Source organism: Phocoena sinus, chromosome 5 (assembly GCF_008692025.1).
Source record: "Phocoena sinus isolate mPhoSin1 chromosome 5, mPhoSin1.pri, whole genome shotgun sequence".
Taxonomy (NCBI): Eukaryota; Metazoa; Chordata; class Mammalia; order Artiodactyla; family Phocoenidae; genus Phocoena; species Phocoena sinus.
The window spans coordinates 129,850,781-129,874,937 of NC_045767.1; the positions used below are offsets into that span (position 1 = coordinate 129,850,781).

The 24,157-nt window shown below is 35.6% G+C and overlaps 1 protein-coding gene across 4 annotated transcripts in view; it reads right to left on the reverse strand.

The window, feature by feature from the left end:
- Positions 1 to 24,157, reverse strand: part of CCSER1 (coiled-coil serine rich protein 1) — a 721,106-nt gene that overhangs the window by 185,981 nt on the left and 510,968 nt on the right. For all 4 annotated transcript variants that reach the window (XM_032632164.1, XM_032632163.1, XM_032632162.1 and 1 more), the window contains exon 7: positions 2,426 to 2,503. In XM_032632164.1, coding sequence (XP_032488055.1) covers positions 2,426 to 2,503 — 78 coding nt within the window. The remainder of the gene's footprint in view (positions 1 to 2,425; positions 2,504 to 24,157) is intronic.

The window sequence follows — 24,157 nt, forward strand, 5'->3', positions numbered from 1 at the left end:
TAACATTCAAGTCAATAATATAGGTAGAGATATTAGTGGGAAGGTAATTATTAGGGATTTAAAAAATATATTACATACCATTTGTCATTATGTCAAATGGTATGGTTAAAATAAATTTAATCTGAATGTCATTTTGAATATAATATTTAAAGGAAAGCATTTACTTGGATAAACACTTGAGCCAAAACAGGATATCGTCTCCAACTGTCATGTGAGTGCTTCCAAAATAGACCAAGAAAAAGGATGGAATACTTTCTTTTATTAACCTAATTATTTCCCAGAAGAAAAGGTATAAGTAAGTCTCTCAACCGGCCACCAAAGCTTATCTTTCAAAAGCCTTCCTTGTCTAATATTAGGGCAGATGGTTACGGAGTTGGGTGCTGAAATCACTGTCTTAGAAAATACAACTAAAGTATCAAAGGTGATTAATCTTATTTTATTCTTGGGGAGTAAAAAAAAAAAAAGATAATCAATTTTTTTTCTAGTTAACCATGTTGGTCAAATATCAAAAATTTAAATAAAGTTTCGGACATAAATGAATTAAAACTGCAAGGTTTTTCAGGGTATCATTATCGGAAAACTTCAATGTCTTCCGTGTTTTTTTGTTTTCAACAAATTTTTTTGCAATTAAAATGTACTATACTGCTAAGGTACATCTCAAAATAGTTTCTGTATATTTTGTGTTTATATAAAGATAAATAAGAATTCTGTCAATCATTTATATGACTACAGTTTATAAACTAAAAATAAAAGAAGCAAATGCAGGAGTTGTATAATTTGAAACCTTAATTTTAGATACTTCTAAATACTAGTGGATGTTTCTATATCTGATAAAATTGTTTTGAAAAAATATAAATAATATTCCTATCACAGAAGAAGTAAATTAAGAGCTACTATAACTATATTGGTTAGCAAAAGCCAATATTTTATATTATAAGCACTTGCAAGTTTTAACTGCATATTTACACATTAACACAGGAAAAATACTGATCTCTTAGAACCAGTCAGAGAAACTAACTAAAATAATTATATTTATATTAGCTTTATGTCAGCAGATTTTGGAATATATCTGACGTTTCCTTTTACCTCTGTTAAAAAATACATTAATTTTCAAGGAGGGTAGTCATTATCAGCATATTAAAAAGAGAAAATGGTTTCTAGTGATGCTGTGAGAAATCAATTAAAAACTTTTTAAAAATATGATTTTTCTTTAAATTTTGTCCCATCGACCGTAAGATGGAATATTAAGGAATACTAAACTTTGAAACATTAGTATTATTTTCTCCTTTCGTTGTAGAATGATAAAATATTTCTCAATAAATGATATAATCAGAATTCTATTTAGTATTTAACAATTCTCTGACATAAAATGAGCCTTTAACAGTTATTATTGTCTATCATTAAGACACAAAGCACCTATAATTAGAAAACTAAAGACCCACGATGGAATTTATAACCATTATTTTCATTTTAACAATAGAGCAAATATTGAGTATACAGAAATCCACGTCAGTCACTGTACTAGATGTAAGCAATATGAAGCTGAATAAGATTTTGTCTTCATATGAAAAACAATGACAAAGTTATGATAAAATACAAATCATAACCCCCCAAAATATGTTTACCTGTCTTTAAACTAAACTGAAACCATTGCACGTAAGTGTATCATCCCAACTTTCCAAGTTTTTTTTTTTTCTTCCCATGATCTTAAGGAGTCCCTTTATTTACAATAATCCTAAAGAAATCCAAAAATCTCTGGTGCACATATAAAATAGCTGATTTACAAGCTTTGGCTTAAAGAGAAACATCTAATCTTAAATAGCAAAACAAGAAGATGACTTCATATTTGTAATGTATACAGACTCCCAAACTGAAGAATTCTGCTAATCATACTTAGAGTATTTACTTAAATATTTTAAAAATGCAGTGTTTGCAGGAATGATTCCATATGTTAATTTTTTATTTTTACCATTAGTTTGTAAAGAATACACAACTAATTAATTATGACCTAGAGTTATCAATGAAAATTCAATCAGCTAATGAAAGTTTAACTACTCAATGAGTGCTGAATAATTCATTCCAAACTTATTGCTTAAATTAATATAAAAACAAGACTTGAAACCTATAATTCATGTGACATCAAACTATTACAATGAAATTACTGTCTCTTACATGCAAGGCAAACAATGTGTTATACAAAGTATCAATTTCTATTCAAACTCTACCTTTATTTAGCAAGTAGAATGACAACAGACAAAACAACAACAAAATTTTAACATCTGAAACAAGATCCTTATGAACTAAAGCAGTTAACCTCACCATCTATGCCTGGACTACCTATTTTACTATAGTAAAATAAATATTTTTTAAAGATCCTAAAAGTATTGTAAACAATTATTAAAAATGTTTTCAATTTATTTTTTACCTTGAAAGGCAATGGCTCTTCAGTAAGAGGACTAACAGGAAGTGAAGTGGTGCTACTTGCTGGGCTCATATCTGTACTCTACAAGAAAAACAAAATTGAATTAAAGAGATACTTTTTTGTAGTCATTTTTTATTATTCCTAATTTAGAACCTAACTCTTCTTGTTAAAATAAAAAACAAATATGTAAGTGAAAATGGATGTAGAAAAATTCAAATTATTATTGTATGATGAATCATTCCTTATTTAGAAATAATTAAGAAATTAATCAAATTATCACTTCTCAATTTGCATTTCAAGTGTATTTTATTAAATATAATAACCATATTTTACGTTAGGATGGTATCTAGTATTATATGTGCTTAACATATTTTTACCTTTTTTTGATAATTAAACTATACCTATAATGGTTCACTGTGGTGCTATTTCAATGTCTTTCAGGCTGATTTTCAAATATGTGTTATTCATATTTTCCTTTTATGGAGATTTGAGTCATTGTACCCAGTTTTTAATTCATCATGAAAAGCATATCTGCGATTAATTTACAATTGCAAAATGAAGAAATATTAAATTCTAAAAATTCCCATATTCATAGCTCTTGACAAACTTTCTTATTATATTCAGCTAAATAAATATTTAAGGACAAAAGATTTACACAAATATAAGAGAATTATCAGAATGTTGCTAATGCTGTTCTTCTAGTCCTTTAAAAATGTAATCAATTAAAATTTCTTAAGTGGGAGATTAGCCTATATAAAAAGAGATGCGTGTTAGAAGCTTGTCATTATTTTTTTCTAAAAGCAAGAAAACGATATTGATAATAGGCAGCAACAGAAGTTATTTTACTATGTTCTCAACTCGTTCTCTCAGAGGGATTCTTCCATTTAAGTAGATAAGCAAACAAAACATTGAAAAAAAATACACACCTACATTTTTTCAGTTCCATTTCCAAATGTACATGGACACAAATACAGAAAAACTTGCAGTAAAGATTAAAGCAAAAACATGAATTAACCTTGATTGAGATAAGGGAACAAGTAGACAAGTTTGGCTGACAAATTCTAACAAAAGAATACATTCAAAGAATACATGCTGCAGTTGCTACAAATTCTTAGTGTCTCTTTCTACTCAAAGATTACTTTTATTCACTTGATTCAGGTGTACAATAACCTGGACACATTTTAAATATCCATTAAAGTAGGATTATTTCTGACTGTCTATTCCAGAAACAATGGATATGAACTATAAACATAGGACCCAAGATACTCAGTATAATATTTAGTACAACATGTTACCTTCTTTAGAAATTGACATAAGCCTGAACATTGAGTTAAAATGTTTAAAGGAGGAAATTAGATAAAAACTGAACAATAATCTACTAAAGGAAACAGGAAAATACAGGCACCAGATAACTGAGGTGAGTTACTTACTGACTAATTTCTAAATATATTCAGAGCTTCTTGGACATTTATTAGATCGAAATCAGGAAATATTCTGAATTTCTGACTTTCACTATCTGATTACATGATGTAATGGGGAAACAAAGAGGTTTTCTTAGGAATCAATTTACTGCAGGATTTTAACATAAGAAATGAGTAAAACATTTTTGGAGAAATAGAAAAACAAGACCCTTGAGCTGTTCCTCTCATCATTAGGCTTTTTCATGAGAAATTAAGCAAGTGATAGAGCACAGTTCATATGTAGTTGAATTATCTGCTTTTTCCTAAAGTACTGATATCCTGCATAGCATATTAAAGTATTATGTCCTTAAAAATTATATTCAGGAGACAGAGATGACATTCAGTTACAAAAATTTGAAAGCCTGGATCAGATGAAGGTTTTTTTAACTTCCATAAGAAGATGAGCTCAAAATAAAGCTCCATGGTTAACTTCTTTAAGGGTTAAGGTCTCCCACAACTTCCCAGAAATAAATGTGTCATTCTAAGCACTATGGAAAGCAGACTCTAAAATCTGCATCATGTAACCTTGATTATTTGAATATCATTCTTAGAGAAAACTTTGTTCTCACTTTAACTTTCAAATAGTGTGACATTTTAATTCTATTGCTCTTAGGAAATCTTGAGAAAAGTGTTTTAAAAAAGCAAATCAGTCTTATATGACAACATCTGATAAACTGCATTTAATTATCAAGTTGAGAAATACATGGCAAAAAATAGGATAAAAAATCTTCAGTTTCAGCTTTTTATCCCATTTGTGTTTCAGTGATCTGTAATTTAGGTGTCATTCCAATTTATTCACCCTTTAGATAAAATACTACAGTAAGTCCTTCAGATAAGTCTTATCCATACTTCATATTTTAAATCATTTACCCTTTCATTCAATGGCAGCAATACCAATGCAAGTGTATATCTAAATACAAATTAACAAAGTACTCTAAAGTTACACTTGAAGTTTATAAAAACCAACAGTGTGTGTTCTTTCATAACTTTCTTCATAAATTATTTTTTTATAATTATGACTTCATTTGCTTTTAATATATTTTAGAGACTTTGGAAATGGTCCTTTCACAATAACGTGAAAGCAAATCCCATGGGAATATGGAAAAGCTGTTCTTCAAAAGAAGCAAATCATCCCAACGGAAGGAATCTCCTTAATGCTCATATGACACATTTGGGTTTTCTGACCCTTTGGAGACTGCATGAGACATTCTTGACAGGCTATTAAAAAAAAACAATCCTAATTCTTATTGTCTGAGTGTCCTAAAACTTGGTTTTCTGGTTCTAAGTCCAATAAGTCCAATAAATGTGTGCTTCATTCCAACGTTAGGTGATTAAATAAACATGAACCTAGCATTGTTCCTTCACGTAAAATGTTATTTTATACAAATTAGTAGACTTTCCCCCTTTCTATTTCTATCCCAAGTATGCTAAGTTCTCTTTTATTTTCTTCCAAATTGAGCTTAACATTAAGTAAGATCTTTAAGTTCAATAATAAAATCTAGCCAAGTATTTCCTTTGAGCATATCAGAGATATTCTCGTGAATATCACCCTCCTCTCATGCATACTGCTCTTCAGAATTCTTTCTACTCATTAGTTTTGAAGATACTACTCACTTTGCTGTTGTTTTTAGAATATAATTTCCCTAAATTTGCAAACTCTTCCCTCATCTCCAACCTCTTTTTCTTTAAATCAACTTTATTTCTTTAAATCAACATACCTATACTAAAACGCAAGTTTTCAAAATATATAGCCAGATGAGATTTGACAAATGTACTCACATGTATAACTACCACTGAAATCAAAATATAGAACATTCTCATTACCTCAAATGTTCCCGCACGTTCCTTTGCATGCAAGCACCTCCCACCCACCCAATCCATGGTCCCAGGCAACACTGATAAGCTATATGCTATAGGTTAGTTTTTCCTTCCCTAGAATTTCATAGGAAGGGAAATATATTAATATGAATTTGTCTAGGCCCAGCTCCTTTCACTCAGCAAAATTATTCTGAAATTCATCATATCATATTGTTGCATGTTTCAGTAGTCCATCCTTTTAAATGTTATGTAGTATTTAACAGAGGCCACAATTCATTTATCCAATAACCTGTTGCTAGAATTTGCATTGTTTCCAGTTTGGGGGTATTGGGAATACAGCCATACTGAGTGCTTTTGTATATATCTTTATGTGGATGTATGTTTTCATTTCCCTTGGATAAATACCTACTGGTGAAATTACTTGCTTCCTATGGTAAATTTATATCTGGTATTATGTTAGCTTTATAAGAAACTGACAAATGTTTTCCAAAATGCAATAGTTTGTACTTTCATTTGCATTGTATCTCATAAACACTGGTATTTAGTTTTTTGTTTTTTTTTTTTTAATTTTAGCCATCCAATGGGTCTGTAGTGGTAGCTCACTGCGGCTTTCACTTTCATTTCCAGGGATGACAAATGATGCCAAGCATCTTTTCATGTGCCATTAGTAAGTATATCTTGTTTTGTGAAATGTCTATTCAAATATTTTGCCTATTCTTCTCTTTCACTGGGTTGTTTGAATACAAATCCTTTGTCATATATATTTATTATTATATATTTATTATAAATATTTTCACCCAGTTTGGGCTTGCCTCTTCATTTTCTTAACAGTGTCTACAAAAGGACCAATGCTTTCCATCTTATTTGCCGTTTTGTTTGTTTTTTATAGTTTATACTTTTCTGGTGTTTTTCCTAAGAAATCTTGTCCTACTTCAAGTTCACAAAGATTTTCATGCATGTTTTCTTCTACCATCCTTTCAGATCAACATATGATGGCCAAAAACACAACAGAGTTAGGATTCTATTCTTTGAAAATATTTTTGCAATTACTTGGTGTTTAATGAGCATTAAGTAACCTTAATATTTGTACTGTACACATTCTAGTACAAAGATTTTCACAGAGATTAGTTTGTATTTTATCAAGTAACCTCAGACACTTTAGCCAATCTCATACCTTAGATGGGAATCTAACGGTTACTAGTGCCTTAATGATACTTTAATTACAACACACCTAAACACTGAAATATTAACTGCTTGTGGGTGTGTTGTGGAAGGGGAGAAAGTCTTTGCTAAAGTATTGACAATTTAAAATTAACATACAAGACTCTTCTCAGAGTGGGTGATTATGGAACTTCCTGGACAGATGGATGGCAGAAGGAGAGATATAAGCTTTAAGTGCGAAGGAGAATAGTAATGCCAAGAAGAGCAGTGTATCTATCATCTCCTACTGTTGACTCATCTTTGACTCTGAGGAAAATGAGGGCACAAGTGGAAATAAAACGAGCTTTTTAAAATAAAATTCTAAGAAACAAGATAGGAATATTCTCCTCTTTCTTAAATTTCTCAATGGAATAGAAATTTAAGCACATAGAGAGGTTTTGCCAACACCATGCCACTTTGGCATACTAAGAGCTGCCACACGGGGCTTCCCTGGTGGCGCAGTGCTTGAGAGTCCGCCTGCCGATGCAGGGGGCGCGGGTTCGTGCCCCGGTCTGGGAAGATCCCACATGCCGCGGAGCAGCTGGGCCCGTGAGCCATGGCCGCTGAGCCTGTGCGTCCGGAGCCTGTGCTCCGCAATGGGAGAGGCCACAACAGTGAGAGGTCCGCGTACCGCAAAAAAAAAAAAAAAAAAAAGAGCTGCCACACATGTTGGTGAAGAATAAGTATTAACAAATTTAAATGAAAATGACACCAGACAAGAGGAAAACAATGGCAGGGAGCTGAATAGACCTTTTCTTGGCTCCAATGAGATGGCTCATAAAAAAATCTATGAATAATTAGGGGCAAATTATCAAGAGGCTGGAAATAGCAGATAAATGACCTCAGTGAAATCCTCAGTCTCAAGTATCCTGGTACCAACTCTGACTACCAACCTAGTACTTTATCAACATTGATGTCAGAATTACTAGAAGTTATTGCTGAGAAAAAACAAATAAACAAAGTTAAGCTTTTTAAAAAAAAAAAAAAAAATCAGGGGGCTTCCCTGGTGGCGCAGTGGTTGAGAGTCCACCTGTCGATGCAGGGGACGCGGGTTCGTGCCCCGGTCCGGGAAGATCCCACATGCCGCGGAGCGGTTGGGCCCGTGAGCCATGGCCGCTGAGCCTGTGCGTCCGGCGCCTGTGCTCCGCAACGGGAGAGGCCGCAACAGTGAGAGGCCCGCGTACCGCAAAAAAAAAAAAAAAAAAGGCCTTTAGTACAGATGCATAAGGTAAACAAAAGCTCTGGTTGAAGTTCACCTTCTTAATTTTCAAAATCTCTTCCTGTCTGATATCAATAATCAAAGACAGCTGAGAGAAACAATATCCCAATAAATGCCTGGCTCAGTGTGGAGTTAGCTTTGCTCTTAGTCCTACTCTGATGTGATCAATCCTAATTACTAATCTCATTACCTCATTGTTTTGTCACTAAACCAAAGCTAAATCAAGGTTGTGACCAAAACCCAAAGTAACGTAAATTACTAGGCTATAGCAGAGATATAAACTAGCTCATTCCCACAGGAGAAATCAGGACTTGGTACTTAGTTTGGAAATTTCAGAAATTAAATTATATCAACTCAAATAGGGGCAGGCAGGTTTTGTAGGGGTGATTCAGAATAACTAAATGGATAAGAGACTGTACTTAATCAGATATTGGCCAACATATTAACTAATAATGAAAACTAAACTTGATGTAAGAACTCAGGGTGGCAACCTATTTGAGTTCTTTCCTTTTGGTGAAGAGAACCATTCAGAAACCACATTACAGAGTGGAAGATTCGTTGTTTAGTATAAAGTTAGAAAAAAGTAGTAATTAGATTCTCTCGGAGTATGCTTTATATCAAGCTATGGTATATGTACAAAGAAACACAGATCATTTACAATCCAAGCACTTTACCCTTTGATCAGTGCTAGAGCTTCACCATAGTGACAAAATTCATATCCTCTTATTCATTTAAAATAATTGAAAAATCAACTACCGAAAGCACAATGACTTCATGCCAGACACACTGCAACATAATTTAAGATAGAAATAGCTAATCTGATTAACAATATATTTTTTTAAACCAGCCCATTTTTGTTGATGGTGGCATTAGTTACCTCAACAATGACTAGCTTATTAATTTTATTTTGCTTTGGTTTGCTTCAATTTTAGGAAATTGCAGTTTCAACTCATGTATCCCAATTCTGGAAGTGCATATTTGAACCTCAACATTCCTATATAATTTCCCCAAGTTATTGTACAGATATCGTAAGGCTGAGTTCCTGTTTTTACCTATTATTTCTCCAAAGGAAAGAGATTCTGTCCCTGATCCCTAATCTCTAAGGCTGAATCCAAACCAACTGTTGCTAGACCTCTTTATGACTTGAATCTCCATTATCCCTCTATCTGCTTATTTTCTTGAACATTCTTGGTATGTTCTGCTGCTGTCACAAACTGAAATTATGGTCTTATTTCATTTACAACATTTAACAAGCAGTATTGAGAATCTATCACAAACTAGATTTGCGATGTATGTTTAATAAAAAGTCCTTGCCTCCAATTATCTTAAATTCGTTAGAGGAGATAAGCAAGTGTGAAAAGTACAAACTAGAAAAAGGATTCATAAGTAAGTAGATAGGGAAGCAAACAAACAAATAAAAATCCAACTACCTAAGATAATCACTGATTAAATACGTACACACATTTTTTCAGTCTTTTTCTGTGATATGTAATTAACTGGAATTAATGTATATTATCTATTCTAAATTTTGCCCCAAACTACATTCTCAGGATTTTTCTCGCATCAAACATTTTTCTCCAATGTACTTTATGATGAGTGAAAATACCATCATATAACTTTATTCATTTGTCATAATGTTTGCATTTTCATTTTTTTCTTTACAATTAATGCTGTGATGAGAATCATAAAACAGATCTGTGACTATTTCTTTCAATAAATTTATAGAATTATAAAGTCTCAGTTAATATGCACATAATTGGCTAATTTCACATATATTATCAAATTTTCCCCCAAGGCTAATGTACTGATTTTTACTCCTACTTGAGAAGTTTGAGTTCTAAATTTATTGTAACTTCAATAGGCATAGAGGAAATATACCAGGTTATTTAATAGGCTGTGATTTACTAATTGGTTAAGTGTCAGGGGGAAAAATACATCCTTAAATTTCATTCAGATAAACTTTAAATGTATTAAAGTGCTAAATATAAAGAAAATGCAAAAGAACTTGAAGAAAATATAGGTATTATCTATCAATTATAGAATGGCAGGGCTTTTCTAAACATAAACATAAATAAATCATAAAGTCAAAGATCTGTGACCATGTTTAATTTTCTACATTTAAAGAAAATGAAGTTATAAAGCAAATGAAATATTTGGAAATTAAGTTTGCAGGGAACACTTATTCCTCATTCCTGGTGTTTCCTTTCATGTAGAAGGAGCTTTACTAGTGTTACACTCTCAGCTTCTCTGCCTAGCAAAGAATCGGTAAATTTTCTTGCTGGTAAATTTGGGATGGATGAACTCGGTGTGATTGGCTCAGCTCATTCCTTTTTTTTGCTAGCTGGATCACATGCAGAGAACATGTGTTCTGTTCAACAGCTCTGCGGTAGGCTTTTTACTGCTAAGGTCCAAGTAAGAGCTTTAAGCCTCAAATCCTAAGAATTTTAACCTGGAAGTTTGTCTGCAGCTTATGGAGACTTTTCCCAAGGGCAAGGAGCCCTTTTACATTGTTGTGAGTATTAAGTGATGGTGTGTGGGATGAATAGACCTCAGCAAAGCCTCTGGGTCCCAAGAACATCAGAAAGACAATGGCCATGAGTCATCTCGGTCAAAACACAGATGCCAGGGCCTTAGGGGTTGCAAGTTGCTGCTGGCTCACTTTGAACTACACAGAGCAGCTTTTCATGAGCAGATTTGGCTGGTATAGTATTGAACTGGAAGAAAAGATTGCCTTTCCATTCTTGGACTTTTTAAGTGTTCCGTAGGTAGGAGAATGTTGGCAGCTTTTAAACTGAAAGACAGCTGAATTCTGTGTCTGCTATAGAGTGCTAGTAAGCTTCTAGCTTTAAATTCTGCCTGCCAGGGCTAGCACTTAAAACTTGATATATTGGCTAATGTAGTTGGCTTCTAGAATGGCCTCCAAAGATCCCTGCTTTCTTAAATTTGCACTGTTGTGTCATTCTCTCCCCTCGAGTGTGTGCTGGATTTGGTAACTCACCTGTGGTGAATAAAATGTGGCAATGCCAGGTTAAAAGAATTTCAGAAAGGCAAGCATGGAAGCAGAAAGACCACTTAGAAGGTGCTTGTAATATGTTGAGAGCTGATGGTGGTTTGGACAAGGTTTCATCAGTACAGGTGGTGAAAACTGGTTGAAGAGTATATATATTTTGATGGTAGAAGGACAGAATTTCCTGATGGTTTGGATATGGGCTAGGAGAGAAACAGAGGAGACAGGGATGACTTCTAGGGTTGTGCCTAAACAAACAGAAGGATTAAGTAGGAATTTACTGGGAGAGGAAATGACTGCAGAAGTAACACATTTGAAGTGGAAAAAAAAAATTCAATAGTTCAGTTTGTTCAAGTTAAGTTTGAAATTCCAGTTGGACATGGGAGTGGAGATGTCAGGTAAGCACTTGGATACACTGCCTGAGATAGGATGAAGAACAAGGTTATGAAAAAATCAGGAGTTCAAGTGAGGCAGGAGATAGATGGGCCCCAGGCTGAACAGTTTCTCCCCTGTCGACAGAAACTCCATAAAAGCAGGATAATGGAGGAGGCTGGTCCCTGCCCAGATAAGAGATAAAAGACCTCATATTACACATTCTCGAACTCAAGGAGACCTCCCCGACTACACATGTGCAGAAAGGCTCCTTGGAGGGTCAAAGAGGGAGGGGGAGCCCCCCCATAGTAAGTGATGTCAACCTCCCATGGGCCTCTTCGCTAGAATCCATCTTGGCTAAGAGATGCACACGCACACATGGGAGGACCCTGAGATATACCAAATACAGACTCAGAACCAGGCAAAGCAAGATGATTGGCCAAAGGAAACCCGGAAGACATGCCCCATAAAAGTGATTGAAACTACCACGAGGGCGCGACTCTCCCTCTGAGCCCGCCTGGGTGTCTATCCACACACGTACTGTACTCTTTTTAACTCCTAATAAACACTTTACTTGCTTCACTACTTTCTGTCTCTATGTGAAAATTCATTTCTACACAGCTGATGGGCCAGGGCCTTGTCACTGGCCACTGGCCCCTGGTGGTCTGGTGGCCAGGATTCACCGCTCTCACTGCCACAGCCCGACCTCAAATCTCTGGCTGGGAACCGAAACCTTGCTTCAAGCCACTGCAGGCCAAGGCCATCTGAAATCACAAGAAGCTGAGATGCTAAGGTGAGGCAACAATTTGGATAAATAAGAACTATTTCGAGAGCAATATTGGAAATCATAAAAATGAATAAGGATCCACATTCTTTTTAAAGAATAGGGGGAAGAATATGAAGGGGGTCAAACAAAGACTACAATAAAGAGGGGTAACAAGTAGAATAGTCTGATGAACTTCAAGCTTTGAACCAAGAGTTATTAGGGAGGCAGGAAAGATGCTGGTCAGGAAACTGAGGAGGAACAAGGACACCTACTTCTTCTCTCCACCCCTTAACGTGAGGGTGTGATCATGAAAATCACCACCACACAGCTTATGCTACCTGGAAACCAAAATGACTTCACCTACATTATTCTTTCACCATACATTGTCTCAAAGAAGACAAGAAGTTTAGCATCTTCCTGTAGCCAATACACATAGACCCAACTTAACCAATTTATAACAAAGGAAAACCAAAAAAAGGGAGTGAGCAGAATAAACATAAAATATTTACTTCAACTTTATACCCATTGTCAATTTTGTTTAGCAAATTTCTTTCTTTTTTTTTTTTCTCACACCACAGTGGCAGCCAACTGGCCAGTTCCACAGGTATTATTTAATGAACATTAAGATTCTTGTCATCTGGCACATAATAGATGCTCAATAAACACCTTCTGAACAAGTAAATTACATGAGCTCATAGACATAAGGACATCTGACCCTTTAAGACATAACTCAGAGATGGATAATTTCCATGACCAAAGGATTTTCTACGAAAAGACTTTGTTTAGCAAATTTCTGCTGTATTATATACTGTAGTCTTTATGAAGGTCACATGCAGTTTACCTCTTTTTCCACACCTCATTTTCTAAACTCCCTCAAATTATCAAGAAACCTTGTAGTGTTCGCCCAAATCTGTCCGTTCCTAATAGCTAAATCCTGATCACTGAAGGTGTCAGCTCCACTACTATGCACAGATCACAACTGTTAAGGGAAACTTTGGGTTTTCATTTTTGTTCCGTTGTTTCTTTTTAAATAATTTAATTCACCGCATGAAAAAGACAATTTTGAGGTGGGATACATGTGACGGTGTGCAAGAGTCACCTCACCAGGGCTCCCTAGAATTATTTTCATCTCTTCCTAAAAGTATTAACAGCCCACCAATGTGGTATAAAAATATTTTAAACTGAAAACTTCTGAACAATCGGTAGTCACAGAAAGAAACATTACCCTAACCTAAGCGGAGCCTCCGGAAAATACAGCTTCCATTGATCCTTCTCCTAGGGAGTTTCCTATTTAGGAAAAGACTGACCCTCAGCACCAGAAAAGTGAATCCAGCTGTCCATTAGCATCAAAAAGCCCCATAGAACCTTCCCTACTTTCCCACTGAAGCCCTAAACCGGCCCCCTTTTGTGTTGTGGGGTATAGAAGCCTTTACGTCTGTCTGGCTATTCAGTGACTCACTACTGAGTAGCTCCATCTGCATAATAAACCCCTCCTGTTAATCTGTCCATTTTCAGTTAATTAGAGGGGCCCACATCGGTCAGTCCTAAATTGGTAGAGGAGAACTCTTCCTCCCAACACTTCCCAAATTCATGTTCATTTACATGACAGCTCATTCACATTGATAATTTGAAATTGGCCACAGGGAAGGATTATTTTACACCACAGAAATTGGCAAATGTTACAAATTAAGGCATTTTTCTTTGGAGAGTTGATTGTTAACCACTGACCTGCACAGAACTGGACGCTTTCAACATGCAGACATATACTGCAATACAATTCGTTATACAAGACATTGACGGGGACCAGATGAAGCTTTAATTTTTTTTTTTTTTTAATTTCTTCACTTTCTAGAAGTAAACAGTCACAACATACATGGGGAAGGCCAACTTCTGAATAGGGCTTGTTTTGCAAACTATCATTTTTCCATGTTTTCATCTCTATATTGGAATGAAAACATGATTAAAATATTATAATCCTTGTCTGTACTATTGTATTTTAAGAGATCCCCCTAACTCAGTCTCTCCCCTAGCCAATTCTTCCCACACCCTAACAACAGATTGATCTTTCTGAAACGGCTCTTCATGCCCCTTCTTTGCTGAAAGATTTCAACATTTCACTTAGGCCATGAATGAATTCCACACTCTTTAGACTGGGATTCAGGCACCCCTCAAAATGAGAACAACCTTCCGTTTTAATTCCCTCACCTTTACTTACCTGAGTCCAACTCCCAAGACAACTTTTTCCAACAATCCTTTTTAACCCTAATTCTCACCCATCCTGACACTTAACTTGCTTTCAGTCATTATGATCTCTCCACCTAAACATTTGGAAATGCCCTTCTCCAGTAACCCTATTATCAAAATCTCATTCTCATTTACAGCTAAGCTTAAATGCCCACACCTCCAAGAAAGCTTCTCTAATGCCTTCAACAGTAAGCAATACTGCAATTCTCTGAACTTCTTTTTTTTTTTTTTGCGGTATGCGGGCCTCTCACTGTTGTGGCCTCTCCCGTTGCGGAACTCAGGCTCCGGACGCGCAGGCTCAGCAGCCATGGCTCACGCGCGCAGCCGCTCCGCGGCATGTGGGATCTTCCCGGACCGGGGCACGAACCCGTGTCCCCTGCATCGGCAGGCGGACTCTCAACCACTGCGCCACCAGGGAAGCCCCCTCTGAACTCTTATAGCACACTCTCTGCACCTCTTTGGGGCTCTTATAATATTCTAACATTATATTTTGGGGGATATATATCTTATTTCCTGTCTAGATTTCAAGGTCCCTGTGGATAGTATACTTATCTTACACATGTATTCCTCAGAGTACAGGGAAAAAGGTTTTCACATAGCAGATACCAGAAAAAATAAATTAATTAAAAAAAAAATATGTATATCAATTTTCTCCTTTTATACATTTATAAAAAGCTGCTCAGGTCATCCTTGTTTGCCACCAATATTGAGAATCATTAGATTAAATGAATGAAGAGATCAATGAATGCTGAACTTGGTCATATCTTTTGAAAGGTTTCCTAAATATTTGTTCAAGAAGCAAATAAATGGGCTCCTTGGGGGTAGGGGTATGGAATGTAGTGTCTCGATAAAAGAATAGGTAAGATTCAGTACTTTATTATGGAGTACTTTAGAGGATAAGTGAAGTAAGGATATGAAAGAACAAATTTTGTTTCATTTTTGTTTGTTGAACCGCTTTTAACCTGTGTTTTTAACCTATGTTAAACTTATTTTGAAATATTGTTTATTATTTTTGTGAAATAATCTAATCAGAAAGTGGACAATTTAAAAGGTCTATGATCTGGTCCTTATCTACCTCACTGACTTCATCTCCAGACACTTCTCATCTTCAACTTTACAGTTTGGCAGAGAATCTTGAAAATTCTGATACAGAGCAGTTCATCATCTGACGTGCTCTATTAAGATGCTCATTTTGGCCTCACTGAGAGATTCTAGGACATGGTCTGGGAAACTGTATATTGAACATGTATCCAAGGGTTCTTTCTCAGATGTTCTGAAGACTCTGCTGTGGTAGTTAAGAACCTGCTATAGTTCCCGCATACATCCACTGGTCTCATAGCTCCTTGCCCTCACTAAATCTCTTCTGTTCTCCCAGAAAGCTCTTTAACTGTTCCAGTCCCTGACTCTCCACCCTAAAAATTTCCTTTTCCATCACTGTGCAGCTCTCACCTAGCACATTTGAACTCATTTCCTGAGCTGTAATTCAGCATCATCTCTGCTGCAACAATAGCCGATGTACACCTTTGCTTCTTGAGTGAGACTGAGGCTGCTTGGTTTCAACTTCAGCACAGGAAGTTATTAACCGTGTTACCTCACGCAAGTTACTCATCCTTTCTGGGCAGCATTTTTCTCTTTTGTAAAATGAAGATGGTAATAGAACCCACTCTGAAGGGCTGTTGGGAAGAGTAAATGAGATAAAACTACTAAAAACAGAGCAGGCACACATAAAGTGCTAAATAAGTGCTAGGCTTTAGCTATTATCATGCTATATTGAAACAGTTTATATGCCTGTCTGCTAAAACTGTGAGCCAACTTCAGGACAGGCTCATGTGATCTTCATCCTTATATCACAGAAACTACCAGAATTATTCAATTAGGATTTATTATATAGTTTATTACATGGTTTATCTCTATAAATGTAGATAATTAGGTTAAAAAAAAACAGGTATGTAAACTACTTTTGAAAGCTCTTGTTTTGTAAGTTCTGCTTAAGACTTAAGTAGCTTTCTGTTTATAGCTTTAAAAAAATTAGCAGTTTCTCAATTAACTTTAACTATAGTTAAATACCCAGCATATTAGAATGTCCATCTTATCCAATGGGATAAATATACAACAAAAACAATGAGGCATTTTTATGAATAATGGTTGAATGTGGAACTGGTTGGCAGGAGCTAATCAGTTAATGTAAATGTAAATAAATTCAGCCACAGAGCACAGGTGCACATTTCTGTGGACATTATTCACCCTGATTAGATGCATACTTTATTTTCAGCATGATGCTAATCCAACTCCAATGGTCACTGCCTATAAATTAAAATTGATAGTTGGATATAAGTTTTATATTTGGGGAAAGGAATCAAAGAGTTTTGTTTTTTTTTAATATTCTGCTTTCTTTCACTCTTTTTTTTTTTTTTTTTTTATAAATTTCTTTCTTTATTTTCTGGCTGCATTGGGTTTTTGTTGCTGGTGCGGGCTTTTCCTAGTTGTGGTGAGCGGGGACTAGTCTTCCTTGTGGTGCGCAGGCTTCTCATTGCAGTGGCTTCTCTTGTTGCGGAGCACGGGCTCTAGGCGTGTGGGATTCAGTAGTTGTGGCACACGGGCTCAGTAGTTGTGGCTCGCAGACTCTAGAGTGCAGGCTCAGTAGTTGTGGTGCACGGGCTTCGCTGCTCCGTGGTATGTGGGATCTTCCCGGACCAGGCCTCAAACCCATGTCCCCTGCACTGGCAGGCGGATTCTTAACCACTATACCACCAGGGAAGTCCCTACCTATATCTTTTGTCCAATTACTGTTCTAAGTAATTTTAATCTGACTACACTGATTTAACACCAACAGGGCTTGCACTCAATAAAGTAATATGAAAATTTTATACAGTAATATAAAGAAAATTTCTTGAAAAATTATAAATGTCACCACCTGTGTATCAAGATATAAATATTTGGTTTAATAATATTAGTAAGTAAAACAAAATGTACTAATGTGAAGAGTATTTATTTTTCCTCTGCAAGTTCATAAACTGTTGAGATTCACCTGAATGAGCTACTTAATGTCATGTGAGTACAGACAAATCTCACATGAACCTAGACAATCACAACTGCTTTGCCTTTACACTTCCCTCTTATGTAAATGTTTAGTTCCATCCCTTTCTCCTTTCTGGATCTAACATTCTATGATACTTCAAGAAATAATATCTACCCAAACAGTAAAATAATAAAGAGCATTTTAAGATCCATTTCAGCTTTGAGTTCTAGGGCTCTCACACAATATACTATCTTTGAAAATGTGCAAAAGAAGTGGGATGTTATCACTAAATTTCTACAGATCAATGATTTGGTTTATAACTTAATTCCTTATAATATTTCATTGCATTAGATTCATTTTAAAACTTCTTCAGCCTCACAAGACATGAAATTTCTCATTTATGCTACATCTTTATTTATAATAGATGAACTTATCAAGTTCACATTATATGAGGCTTTTATTCAAAGCACTGTGTCCTCAAATTTAACATTTTAATTTATTTTTCAATTATACATCTTTCAGTTCCCTATTGGTTGCAAAATATACAGAGATCAAAAAATTCTGGATTAGCAAAAAAAAAAAAAAAAAAAAAAAAATAGGCAATAAAACATTCTTGCCCGTTCTGGCCTTCTCCTTACATGCCCTCTGAAAACAAAAGAAGGCAACATTAGTAAAGAATACAGTATATTGGTAAATTGTAGCTCACTGGCATTCAGATTTGGTAGCGTAGTAAATGATTTCCAAACATCTTTTCTTCTCTATAAAATTTAGGATTGCAGCTTTTAAAGAATGCAGTGTTGAAATTGGTTTCATAAATTAAACTCACACAGAAACACACACACATACACACACGTATATATATATCATGCAGTGAGAAAGTACCCAATACCCTGGCTTAATGGAGCTTTTTATATGAAGGGAATATGTGGCAGAGGTTGCCACATTTAATAAGCGCCCTTACTCTCTGTAAGATTCAAAAAAGATTTTGAGTTAATCCCAGCTCTGGAAATTTTCTTCAGAAAACAAACCAAACAAACATAAAGCCATTTTCCATGCCCCCAAAGAACAGAACATTTTGAACCATTAGGTTTGTCTATGGCACAAAACCTTCCACTGGCACTAAAAGCTGGTATGATGAACACTTAAGAACGATACTGAAATTTTCTTTCCTACTCTCTATTAACCTTTTCTCTCAATTAAGCAGCGAAAGTTACTATCATACTGCACACTAAGTAAATTAGCTGCCCAGCCAAATTAAATGACTGCTCACTCAATTCCTGCAACTTCCTGAATATAAGGACTCACGAAAAAGCTCGTAACACACAAACAGAAGTTTTTCTACCAGAAAAAGAAATGTTGTGCTTTTAATCACTAAATTTTGAAGGCTCCAACTTTGGTTCAATAAAACTGAGGATTATTAACATATATGAAGTAGTTATTGAAATACCTAATTCATGATAGATGCTCAATAATTATTATGATTTCCACTCAATAGGAACGATTTTGCAAAAATTGGGATTTGTATGAAATTTTCTGACTCCTAGTCCAGTGTTCTTTACCTACCACAATAGTCATCACTCTCCTTCAGTTCATGTGTCCTGGTTAAGACTATTAGTGCAAACATTAATTTCTAAATTGCTATGACACTTTCATTGTCATAAAAGGATTGTTTACAGAATTTTTAACATGTGTGTGCCTTTTTTCTGACAACTAAATTATGAACTGAAAGATAGGAATTTCCCTTCCTCCCTCCCCTCCCCTTCCCTCCCCTCCCACCTTTCTTCCTTTTTTCCTCCCTCCCTCCCTCCCTCCCTCCCTCCCTCCCTTCCTTCCTTCCCTCTCATATTAGTTACTATTGTACAAGATATGTATTAGACACTTAGGGAATGAATTGGCTTTGGTGAATCTCTGGTAGCATACCTTTGGAGTATCACAAAAATTAGACAACTTAGAAATAATTTAGACTCATACCTTATTTTATAAGAAACTGAAACCTGGAGAGTTTTCCAGAGGTTACACAAAAGTTAGTTGCAAAATATGACAAGAACCAAGTCTTACACCTGATAGTCAACTGAACAGTTAACTATCAATAAGATACCTTTCCAAGTCATCAAGTGTATCCACCCCCATCCCTGATTTTATCATTAGTTCACAAACTTCTTATCACATCAATGAAGTTTTCTCTTGACAGATCCCATCCTGTTAGCAAATTTCCTTCCCTGAACGAAATATACATTGAGTTTACAATTACTTCCCTTTCTTCATAATCTAGAAAATCCAACTTTAATTTGTAGCAGGGAAAGAGTAAATGGGAACATATGAATTTGGGGTAAGAATTTATTTTAAACCATAACTGTAAAACATTTTTCACATCTCTAAAATCGAGATAGTATCTTAATATTTGTTCTTATAGTTTTTATCTCATGAGATTTTTGTGAAGATTAAATATGTTTATACACATAAAGCTCTAAGCTTAGATCAGTACCTGGCACTTAGTTACTAACAAATGTTAGCTCTCTTTTATGAGAGAATTTGAAGACTCAGGCCACACTGTGAAGTAGAACAATATTCAGTGAACACAACCTCATCACTAACCTCATCCCTAGAAGTCCCACTCTACTGACCTTTAACCCTGAGTCTGACATTATAAAACTGTGCCCACCTTTCTAGGATAGTATTAAGTTTCTTTAATTTCCTTCCACAAATAAAGAGACATATTTAGAAAGAATACAGAGTATGCATTTAAAATAAGAAAAGTAGAAATAACTTTGAGAGGCAATAGGTCATCTATTACATTTGAATGAGAAATGAACAAAATCAAACACATCATTTAATTTTTAAGCTTAATTGATAATGTTGTATATGATACTGCTGTATGTTGTTGGGTGATAAAGGGCTAAAATAAACTAATTTTGTAATTATGATTAACAGTGTTTAAAGACTGGACATACTATTGCAGAGCCTAGCTCAGCTAATGTAATGTGTTCAAGGCACTGCACTACCCTTATTATGCTAGCTAACTGAAATAGTTAATGAGTAATGGTCATTCATAAAGTAGAATTCATATTTCAAAATTAACAAGTTATTTAACCAACATCATTATGGAATGAGGTATTTTACATTTTTCAGTATAACTGAAGTTCTCATTTCAATTTCAAAATTTCTTTAAAAAATTGTATGTTAAATAGACATTACTGTAAAATATATTACATATACCCCTGCCTTATTAATTTTTTTGTGTGTGTGGTACGCGGGCCTCTCACCGCTGTGGCCTCTCCCGCTACGGAGCACAGGCTCCGGACGCGCAGGCCCAGCGGCCACGGCCCACGGGCCCAGCCGCTCCGCGGCACGTAGGATCCTCCCGGACCGGGGCACGAACCCGCATCCCCCGCATCGGCAGGCGGACTCCCAACCACTGCGCCACCAGGAAAGCCCCCCTGCCTTATTAATTTGAGTACACTGAACCACAGTTCATTCTAATTTATGATTAGGAATATCATTATAAGCATCGATTACTCTCCTATGCTTTGTTATCCTGGGACTGCAGCTTGAATTACTGCCATTCTGTCAGTGTCCCTTCACGTTACTGCCATCATTATGCCTCTAGCAAATCCCCCTCCTAATTTGTTACTTTTAATCGAGGGTTTTCAAAACTTATTTGACCATGTAACATTTTTCATACTGTAATGCATAAATAGAACACAATGAGGAAGTCATGAAATAAAATGTGCACTAGGATTACAGCAGGTGCTCAAAAGGTACTTGAGGTTACAGATGATCAGCATTCGATTATCATATTTTAAAAAAAATTTAGTAACATAACAAAGACATATAAAATTATAAGTTAAGGCACATAACATCAGACAAGCTATTGGACAGGTGGTTAGCAAAGCTATGAATCAAAGAAAAAACGAATCATAATTGTTTAATGTTCCATGTAATTTAGCTTTCAACTTCATGATGGAACTTGTAAATGAAAAATATTTTCTTAAATGAGATTTTTCGTGATCACAAGAGCTCTATAAATGTGTTTGGTATTTTTCATATATATTTGAAAATAAATTGTAAAAGGATAATCACTAAATTTAAAAAAATGCTTTTATTAAGTTATTTTGTGCTGTATTCTCCCAGAACACCAGTTAACATCTCACTTAATATAAGAGTTCTTTGGAACATGATCTGTGAAATACTGGTCTAACCCGTGATGGATTTCGAAATAAGATAACCAAGATTGTTTACACTGGAGGAGGCATATGTACCTATAAAAGACTGAGAGTCATATCTTGGAGCAAAACTTAGGAGTTTAATGTAGGCATATATAAATTATACAATAAAGATTTAACAGTAAATTTATTAAGAGAACTGATAGTCTAGAAGTAAGGCTTCTATGGTATATCATTAAAAGCTGCTATCATCTACTAAGGATCTACTGTACTTCAGGCACTGCACTGAGCATATAATTAACACTCAAGGCAATCATATGAGATATGGAAGATTACTACTTCTATTTTCTAGATGCAGTAATTGAGACTTTGAGAGGTTAAGTATATTGTTAAAAGTTACTCAAGTAACCAACAGAACTGGGATTTTATGTCTGACTTCAGAGTTTGACTCAAGACTCCTTGAAATAGAAAACAGGAAGCTCCAGATGAAAGCATGTAACTTTGTATTCTGAGATCACTGTCTATGTGTTATCATTTTGTCAGGAAGTTGGAATTCCAACCCTAAATGATGATTGCAAGGAATTAAACTGCTTTTCTTTTTTAGCTTAGAGAGAGTCAGAAGAAAGCTAAGGAGGCAATGAGTTGGTTTCTGGATGCAGGAGGAGGAGGAAATGTTCAAGGGAGTGCAGCTCATGCATGAGGAAAGAATATGGTCTCACTGACAGGGTAGGGAAAAGGTATTTGGAAAAAAGAAGAGGAAATTAGCCCAGAAGCAGAAAAACCAAACTGAACTTACAGAACTCTAGGGACATTTGACATAAAGGACAACAGGTTTCTCTAAGAGGGAATTTTTAATAGGTTTTAAAGGAACATAATTAGTTCATTCAGTGGGACAACTGGGATTTGAGAAGAGGACACACAATAAACTGATTAAAGACATCTTCCTCTAAGGGGTGAGTGAAATATTATTAATTTTCCCATAAAGAAGCATTGACAATCAAACCAGACTCACACTTTTAACACTTAGCTTATAGTGGCAAGAAGATGAGCATTTAGCTGTTCTCTTCACCTTTCTACTCAAGCATTCCTTAACCCCCATCTGTACCACCCAGAGAGTTCATCTTTTTCCCGAGTATGTACTTGCTTTGAATGTCAATATATTATTAGATTTATCACACTAATATTTTTAAGGCTTAGAACCTCTCTGAGAACATGAGCTTCTGGCAGTAATCACTGCTAGTGTCCCACACATATTGTCTTCCATCACTCGGGCCAGTTCTGCGCCTGCCTGCCAAGCATGCTATGCTTTTAAAGGTTTATGTCTGCATCCTTCAGAGCACTGCTCAGAGCACTGGAGGCTCCTCTCCTATAGGACCTGCTGGATGTACCTGGGAGCTTTCAGCACTACCACGTGCTTATAACCCCACTGCCTCCTGTCCTGGCCAACAGGAGTATAAGAGCCCTATTCCTTTGTCTGCAGGCAGGACAAACTCTGAGGTGTAATTTAACATCCAGAGCTTCCCACAGGATCAGTCTGAGTCTTGAAAGTCAACTGAAATTTCTCCATTTCCTGGAGTTTTTGACTCTGGTTCCTGTTTTCTCCACTCCCTGACTGCTTTCTCCTGGGAGCACTTCCTTGATATTAATCACTAACACCTGAACCTTAAGCTCAGGGTCTACTTATTGGAGTGTCCGACCTATGGCACTCCTTGAATCTGGGTAGCATGTCTAATTATTTTCGAGGTCCCAGCACCAAAGCCAGTCCTTGGCATCAAACAGGTAGTGTGTAGTGGATAATATTTAAATTAAATGTTAGGAATCACAGTTCAATTTTACCTATGTTAATAAATGATTTAAAAACTAATCTTCTCTTTTTTAACTACCAAATAATACATCATAGCCAAATATGTTGGGTAAAGTAAAAGATTGTTTTTTTACATAAGGAGAGCTTCCAGCAGTTTACCTATCATCGTTTACTTTCAGGACTTAAACTCTGACTTATTGAATGCCCGTGCCCATCCAGATTGCCAAGTAATTTGTTCAGTCATCTCCAGAGGGCATGGATCTTGCTTCCCCTTCTCCCGATCGAATTCAGTGTTCCCTGCATTAATCTGAATACTAAGAGATTGAGAGAGAAAATGTCTTCAAGTTTGAACTCCTATATCTTCAGCATTTCCAAAGATCAAAATATCACACAACCTTGAAAAGAGAAGTAAGCACACTTTAAGAAGAGCTGCCATCTCTAAATGGTTAGGCAAATGTGTGAACTTACCAGAGTACATGTGGTGTGACTAAGATTGTTTTAACTCAAACATTACTACTCAGGTTTTCTTTATTTTTCTTAGCCCAGATACATGTAAGCTAGCTATCTTCTAAAATAATTTTAGTGGCTCTCCTGCATGGCAATATGAAAATATTTTCAGACACATATTTGAGTAAACAAATAACATTGCATATTTATTTGTCT